This window comes from Vitis riparia, chromosome 15 (assembly GCF_004353265.1).
Source record: "Vitis riparia cultivar Riparia Gloire de Montpellier isolate 1030 chromosome 15, EGFV_Vit.rip_1.0, whole genome shotgun sequence".
Classification (NCBI taxonomy): Eukaryota; Viridiplantae; Streptophyta; class Magnoliopsida; order Vitales; family Vitaceae; genus Vitis; species Vitis riparia.
Window position 1 is genome coordinate 3602317 of NC_048445.1, and position 8542 is coordinate 3610858.

Sequence of the window (8542 nt, forward strand, 5' to 3'; positions counted from 1 at the left end):
GGTGGGAGCCAAATGCTAATGCCTTCTTGATTGAGGTTTGGGTTGGGTTCGAGTCGTTCGGGAATTTCCCACCTTTCAAGTTCAAGCTCGGTCCTAAGTCCAACTCTGTTTGATGGTCGGTATGCCAAATTTTCCAACTTTTACAAGGACCAAATTTATGTCCCTATATATGGTTTTGGCTTCATATACTTTCAATAACGGATCAATAACCCTGTCCATGGGAGGATTGTGGTTTCTCCGTTTCCGCCATGGAAGACTGAATTTGGATGATTTGAGGACTCATCTTGGAACTCTCTGTGTTAACGCATTTACATTGAGAATCATATAAGCTGTTCTATGAATAACAATAAAGATTTCAATTGTAAATAATATTACATCGCACCAGCCAACTCCTCCTACCCACAAACGAATCCAGCATCAATTATACAGAGAATTGATCCCGTGGCATAAAAAATGAGTCAACATCAACCTCCCAACCCTCCAACAACTTAACTTTCTCTACAGACATATCACAAATTGGATTCAAGTCATACCAGATATCAAAGCTTTCCAACTACAAGCAGTAAAGAAGCACGAACCATTTCCAAAATCAGAGTGTGCTTGCTTGCAGCGGAGAGAGGAGGATGTGGGGTTTTGTTTTGCAGATGTGAAGCTCCATTTCTTCCCATGCAAGTCCTGCTCCACCTGTTCAATGATTCTAGCAGGGTTAAGGCATCAAGGTGGGTTCTGGGTCTGGCCATCAACCCCTCAGCATGTGAATGAATGTATATACTTCAAAGGAGAGTAAACTTCCTTTTAAAAGTAAGAAGACTGTTCATGAAGCACATTCAAGTGAGCAAGTATTCTGGCTGCCAAAGATTTGGTACTACTGCTTCCTCGCTGAGTTAAGTCAACTAAAGGCATCTGTGCAGAGGCTCCATACCTTTGTTTAAACTCCACCTGCCGAAAAATCCTTTCTAGGGCATTCAGAGCTTTCTCCTGTAATGTAGGGGAGGAGGAACCAAGTGATCTTATTATCAGTGGTATGGCATTTGCATCTGCAAGCACCTTACTGCCACTTTGTAATCGCTCTCCTTCAATTAATGTCAATAACGCATCAAAAGAAGCCTCAGAGGCTTGTGGGTCTGCTTCAGCAAGAACTCTCACGAGAGGGCCCACTGCATCAGCCTCTAGAAGGCAAAACGATGATTCAATCGAGCAGATTCCTCGATGAACTGGGCAGCCAGTTTCTGGTGGGGCAGAGAAGCACAAGAACCCCCCTCTCTTTGGTAATGATCTGCTCAGTCTAGGTGAACTTCGTGAAAATTGTGCAAGCGAAATGGCTGAACGTTTTTTTGTCAAGCTGGTTCCTCGTTCTAACCACTGAACCAAAACAGGTATAATGCCAGCTTCAGCAGCTTTCTTTTGTAATTCCTGGTTTGTGGAAACAGTGAAACGGCATACTGCTCCAACAGTATTCTCTATTAACTGATCCTTACAAGGCCCTTTCTGCTTGGTATCACGAAGAAAATTAAAAATGATTGAAAGAGCTCCAGCATCAAGAAACCATCGAGTGATCTGGGGGTCTTCAGGCAGGTTAGAGATGATACCCATTGCAGAACCAACCTCGTCCTCATCAGTAGAAGATTTAATGATCTTAACTAAGGTCTCAACATCCTTCTGATCCATGTGCTCCAAGATGGTGGCCCCCTCGCCATCATCAGTCAAGCGAGATAACAGTTTAACAGCATTTGGCCGTACTTCTGGGTTATCGAGTTCACATAATTGAACCAATACCTGAACAGCTGTGCACTGCAAAGGGTAATAAGACTGTCAAAGTTAGCTGATCTAATGATATATCCAATAGAAACTCACTAGTGTTGTAGCTCATATCAAATTGGTACACTGTTGGCTTACTATTACCAATAAGTTCAAGTTAATTGATAGCTCAACATGGTAAGAACCCTGAAGCAAGGTGTTAGGATTATAGCCTATAGCAAGTTGGTCTACCATTACCTAACGGTTTAAGCTTTTAGGTCAATTAATAACTCAACAAAACTTCCAGGATGGAAAACATGCAATTGAGAAGATGAACTAATGGTGGAGGGTGGGAGGTAGAACATAGCAGGAACAAGGAAAGAAATACTTGAGGAAACAAAGAGAGACCACAACAGCTCTTATTTTAGATTTCTTATCTCTATATTGACTTACTATGAGAGGAGGGAGAACCCAGGTGTGCAAGCACAAACATTAAAGGGGTAAGAAGGGGAAAATAAAGAGCAAGAATGATACCAAAGGTTAAGAAAAATATTCTAAATGGGGCTTCTTACATGAAAAAACTTGTGACTTCTATCAGGTCAATTGAAAGATTCATCCCTAATCCAGAATATTTGGTTAACAACATTAATACCTTATTAGCAGTTGAAAATTTTGAGAAACACAGTATCTCAAAATTAGAAGGGATAAAATAATCAAATACCATTTGTTATACTTACTAAATAACAGTTCACCGCTAATCATAAAAGAGGGACATCACTGCCTTAACAAAATACAATATCATGTTGCTTATAAAAGAAATGCACCATTAAACCATTTGTTATACTTACTTAGGCACTGTTTGGATTGACATCTGAGAAACCAAAAACAACTTTTTTAGTTCATAAAAGTTTCTATGCCCGTTTCACTAATTTCGTTCAAGGAGCTTATGGCTTAAAAAAGAGCTTAATATGGAAGCCAAAATTTTTTTGATTCTTCTAGAGACTATTTTTTGGCTTATGTAAGAAGTTCTTACATGTTTAATATAACTTTTACAATACCAATATTACCCTTAAAAATTGTGACTTTGATTTCAGCTTCTAGCTAAAGAAAAAAAATAGGAAGCCATCCCAAACGAGGCCTTAACGCTTGGAAAGAAGTCAATCACAGAAGATCTAGGCAAAGCCATACAATCCAGAATGGATGCCTAGGTGTATCTAGGTTGATTTGAGTGACTTAGTCCAGGCTCTTACACATAATAGATAAATGCCTGGATGGATGCCTAGATAACCGTTCTTTTAATGGCATATGTCAAATTCCAGTTATAAACAATAGGCAGTTCCAGTTTTATTTAACCGAAAAGGAAAATGATCTTCTATAGAAGTTGGATGGAAGGGGGAAATGAAGAGAAATCTACCCCAAAAAAAAAAAAAAAAAAAAAAAGAATACCTGTCTCAACTTGGCCTTGATATTTGTAGCAGATGGGGATTGACATAAAGCAAAGAAGGTACAGAGAATGCTTTTTTGTATGTCAGGCCCTGTCAAGTGAACCAAGGAGAAGAGCTTGAAAATGTCATCATCAGATTCCAGCAATGACACCTGTGGCTGCTCAGTTTCCTGTGACATGGTTGATATGGCAAGGTGCATAATTGTGGCTGCTGCCTGTTCACGCAAACTTGGAACTGGGCCATGACTAAAGAGAAGTTCAAGTAATGGGCGCATTGCACCTTCTTTAATCATCCTCAGGCCGTTCTTTTGTAAGCTTGAGAGGTTTTTAAGAGCTTTGATGGCCACCATTTTCATCGGAAGTTCACCATTTGTGACCAAGGGAAGAAGTGATCCCAATACACCATCTTCAAGCAAAGATGATTTATTAGGGTCAGTCAGCTCCAGTTCTGCCAAAGTTGTTGCCATGATGCATTTGACATCTTCTGGTCCTGCAGCAATGAATGTCCAAGGGCTTGTAATCATGAGTAAAAACATTAAAACTTTTCTAATCACAGGTCCAGGATTAGAAGAAGGTTAAAGGAGATAAAATAAAGTCTATTCAGATATTGGATTTCCAAATCCACATATGACATAGTTATGAATGAAGTCTCCCTCAAAAAACAGATACACCAAATTCAAATTCTGGATAACTTAATCTGTTGCTCTTTGACCAGATAAAATCTAATTGATTGCATTTGTTTTAGATAAAATTTGATCAGATGCAGCAAGTCATTCAGCACAACATATTTCTCTCATTGTTAAGGTTCTAAGTTCTCAAAAAGCTTCAGCTGCCAGGATATGAGCCCACAATGTATATCCTGCTCATACCCTTCCTCATGTGTGGCCTCATAGTCGTACATCAAGAGACAAAACAGTAGTAGCAACAGTAGATAAATAAATGGGGAATAAAAAGTAGAGGAGACACAAACCTGAGCATTTTAGAAATTCAAGCACCAGAATGACATGGACAGTTGCAAAAAATGAACTTCATTTTAAAGCCAGACATAAAAAGTGATTAAGGTCAGCTACATAAACAATTATTTGCCATATATCCAGCTCCACCATAGTTTTAAAAGGTGCGCTTTAAGTGCACCTAGGCTCAAGGTGCAACCACTGCCTCATTATAGCGCCTTGCTTGCCAAGACATACGCCTTATTGAAGAGGCACTCTGTCAACTTTACTCTTCCTTTTTAAACACTTTTATTCTTGAAATTTCTAATTGTATATTTAATTTTATGTAATTTCATTACTTTTTTTATAGAATACTTCTTTTAAATGTTTGGAATCGAATTAGATTTGAATCATATTGTATAAAATTGATATGTATACTAGGTCGCATTTCACTTCATTTAGGTGCGCGCCTTGTGTTATGCCTTGTGCCAAAGCTATAGGAGACTTTTGCGCGTTAGGCGCACCTTGCGCCTTTTAAAACTATGAGCTCCATTATCACATAGGTGCTCCTTCTGGTTCCAACTTCCTGACTCCTAGTTATTCATCAGACCAACTGTGCTCTATCAAGTTCAATTCTTGATTTTCTAACTTTCTGCACCTGATAACAATATTCATAAATATTTCATTTGTGGGAATAATTTGTTTTTGCCTAGCCTTGGTATTTTTTTTTCCCTCTCGTAAGTCTTTACTGGAAAAGGATTTCTATGTCGTTTTCTTCTGGGAACATGACTTAGGATGGACACCTAGCTGCTAGATGGTGATTGAATTGAGGGGAAAGTTTGAATTTGCAAGAATAACCCATAGACTTATTTTACTTAGGGTTGCAGCAGCTTCAGAAGGATCCAGTGTTCAGCCATGCAATAGATCATAAAGTCTATTTAAAAGCTTAAAAAGACCATCACATTAAATTAGGAAAAAAAACCTGAAGATAGACGCTGAAGCAAATATTTAAAATAATTTGCTTTTGCCATCTGTATAATGTTCTGATCAGAGAATGAAAGATTCTCCAAAAGCTCCCGTGCATCTCTGGCAGCTTGATTATCATCACTGCTTAACATAGTCACCAAGAGGAGTATGCAACCCTGAACCTTCCCAATGCTGTCTCGTACTAAATCACTTTTTGATAATTCCAATAGTAAAGCTACAGCTAGCTTCCTTTCCTCGATACGACGTCCAAGAGAGTGAACAATTGATTCTATTGAATTATCAACTTCAACAATTTTTACCTGTAAGATATTTCAATTCAGGAAAATTATAAATTTTAAGAAAGTCTACCTTTCTGAACAAAACTTACACATAATTGTCAAATGGAAAATGAATATTATTCTTGTCTTCTATATGAAGACTGCACAGCTACAAGATGTATTCTAGACCCAAAGTAGTAAAGTAGGATGTTCAACAGAATTGATACTTATATGAAGGTGATCCCAAAACATCAAATCCTGTAGGCATTTCTATTCAATATCTGTCAATTGTTTGAAACTAATAGGGTTTAATAAGAATCCAATTTGAATCCAAATCAAAGATAACTGATTTTTAACAATTTATATAGTCAAAAAATATCCTACGTGCATCCAAACCCAATATATTCCTACTGGATCAAATTTGGGGAACCTATATAAGATCTAAAGCCCCTAGGCAGCCTAAAAATGGTATCTGAATTTCATTAATACACGATTTTACAAAATAACAAATTAATATATAAAAAAAAAGAGAGAAACAATTACTGCAACAGACTAATGTAACTAGAATTGAAGAAAGAAAAACCTTTGTGTCATCGCTATCCTTTGCCAAGATACAAAGAATGAGAAGAGCACGAATCCTTATGTCCCGGTTTTTTTCACCAAGAAGTTTAATAAGAGTTGGTGCATAGTTCTCCAGTACTACCCATTCCTGATGAAGGTCCCTTTGTTCACAAAGGTCCTGTAGCTGTTCCAGGCAATTAAGCACTTCTTCCTCATCTTCTGACAAGAGTTTTGGTTTGATAGAAGCAATTCTAATCATTGTGTTTCTATCCCTCCACTCTTCAATTGATTGCCGTAGAGTTTTGTTGGGTCTTAGAATTGATGTGTCTAAAGGGGTCATAGTCAAGGGACACAATTTATTCCCATCTGCAAACCACTTCTCTATAGCACTTCTCTCAAATGTCTGTCCTGAAGAAGTCTCCACCGGGTCTGTCATCACATCCCGAGTGATTGGGCAATAAAATGACAGGAGAGGTTCTAATGGTTGACTACCCAAGGAGTTACGTTTGGTGAAATACCTCATTTCTTTCTCCTTAGGAGATGAAGCAGCATCCGCCCTTCCTAGTAAAGCAATTATCTGATCCATCTGTATAGCTTCTGCCATGTTCTTCCTCACATGTGTGCTTTCTATCTCTTTCTTAAATTCTTCAAATTCCTTTTTCAATGCAGACCGCTCGGTTGAAATTCCAAGAGTCTGTGCAATGAGAACCAGTAAATTATTGGCATAAGAACGATCGACACTCCTCTCCTGTATTCCTGCTTCAATTTTCTCCAAAATCTCCTCTTCTGCTATAGCTGCCCTAAACTCTGCTGTCCCCATATTGTCACACAACTTTCCAATCTCTTCAATTATACTTGATGACAGATCCAATGAAGCCAACGGAATGAGGCTTAGTGCACGGCTCATCTCTCTTGTAGTGTTCTCTAAGCGCTGAACTACTGACCGGCAATGCATCAAGAGATAAACTTTGTTTTTCTTGCAACATTCAAGCGTTAGTTGCTTTGCAACTTTGGTCTCTCGATTGAGAATCTCAATGGCATTGTTTAAGCTCTCGGAATGACTAATGCCTTTCTTATTCAACTCCTTTAGGATGGGAATGATCCTTTGCAAGTAATGTTGGAGCTCTGCAAAACTCCTCTTCTCAATCAGGACATCATCAGCTGCAACTGCAACCTCAATCATAATCTCTACAATCTGAGAAAGAACTTCTGCAGCCGGAGCAAGAGAAACACTAGTAATCGCATCTAATGTCATCTCTGAAGCTTCTAAAGATTGCTACAGAGCAATATCCTCTAGTCCCATGTTAGAAGGCACAGTCAGCCAACTCCCAAATCAACTCAACTCAAACACGTCTTGTATCCCCATTCATTTTTTTTTTATATCATCGCAACCTACCTCCCACGCCAATTTTGAAGAAATCCTAACCATCTGCACCACAAATTGTTGAAAATGCAAAATAACTCATAAAAAAACATGAAACTAAAGATTGCCAAAACACAGAGAGATAAAGGCAGAGAAAGACTTCTGAATCTTACGTCACTAGTTTCCCAAAAACATGGAGACCCAACCCAACTAAGCCAAGAATTATTCATCCGGCTCAGCGGTTTTTAGATTTTACCAGGTGCCAAACAAGAAAAATCCTTTACCCAAAATGTCAACTGTTTTTCTTTTCCCAAATTTTCTCGGCAACCACACGTCTTAACAAAATTGAACCACAAAACGCCTCAACCACGTCCAAATTCAACAATAGACCAAAAAAAAAAAGGAAAAAAATCAGTTCCCAACTTCCCATCATCTCTAAAGCTCCAAATTCAACACTTACAATAATCAGAACACGGATTCAGAGCCAACCAGTTAACTGAAATTGAAACAAAAGTCCAACCATTAACATTACAAAACCCAAAATCTGACCTGATCAACAGGAACGATCCCACTCAAACTTCCACAGCAACCAATGGCGATTTTCCAGAAAAATGCGCAGATTTTCCGAGAAAATTCGCTATGGACGACTGGGGGACTCGAACGAGAATGACGCGCTTCCAAGGTCGTCTCTTTCCCCAGCCGCCGGAGGAGACACTGAAAGACCAAGAAAATTTCTGAAAAACAAAAATGAAAAAACAAAAAGAAAAAGAAAAAGAAAAAGAAAGATATAATCCTATGAGCTGTTTCTTTTCTCTTTTATTATTTATTTAATTATTATTATTTTTAAAATATATTATTCATTTAAAAATTAGAATATTGTGGTCTCAAGTCAAGACTCAGAGAGTCTAAATCCTGTTTGGTTCAAAGTTTTTCTTATTTTGACTGAAGACTAAAGACAATTTCCACCCATATTGTCTTGTATGCATAGAAAAACTATTTTCTTAGGGTAAAAGTGCATTTCAGATCCAAACTTTTGGATTTTGGACCTTAATCGATTTTTTTATGGATTGAGTCTTTGATTTCATCACAATTTATTAAAGTTAAAAGAAATGCAACATTGTATTTTTATTTAAAATAAAAAATTGGTTAATTTCATTCAATAGGGCTCATGGTTTAAAATTTCATTAAATATTTCTTTTATCCCTTTCATTTATTATTTTTACATACTACTTTCAATTAAAAAAAAAACGAGATATTTATT

General features: G+C 37.6%; 1 protein-coding gene across 2 annotated transcripts; it reads right to left on the reverse strand.

The window, feature by feature from the left end:
* Positions 1–295: 295 nt before the first annotated feature.
* On the reverse strand, positions 296–8034 carry LOC117932141 (U-box domain-containing protein 24-like). Of its 2 annotated transcripts, none has more exons than XM_034853219.1 (5): positions 7831–8034; positions 5941–7347; positions 5096–5399; positions 3184–3671; positions 296–1791 (listed from the first exon to the last, which is right to left on the reverse strand). In XM_034853219.1, the coding sequence occupies exons 2-5, from the start codon at positions 7171–7173 to the stop codon at positions 796–798; spliced, it is 3021 nt and encodes a 1006-aa protein (XP_034709110.1). In that variant the 5' UTR covers positions 7174–7347; positions 7831–8034; the 3' UTR covers positions 296–795. The 2 variants fall into 2 exon arrangements, with proteins under 2 accessions (XP_034709110.1, XP_034709111.1); XM_034853220.1 differs by lacking the exon at positions 7831–8034 and adding an exon at positions 7455–7819.
* Between the last annotated feature and the right edge of the window lie 508 nt (positions 8035–8542).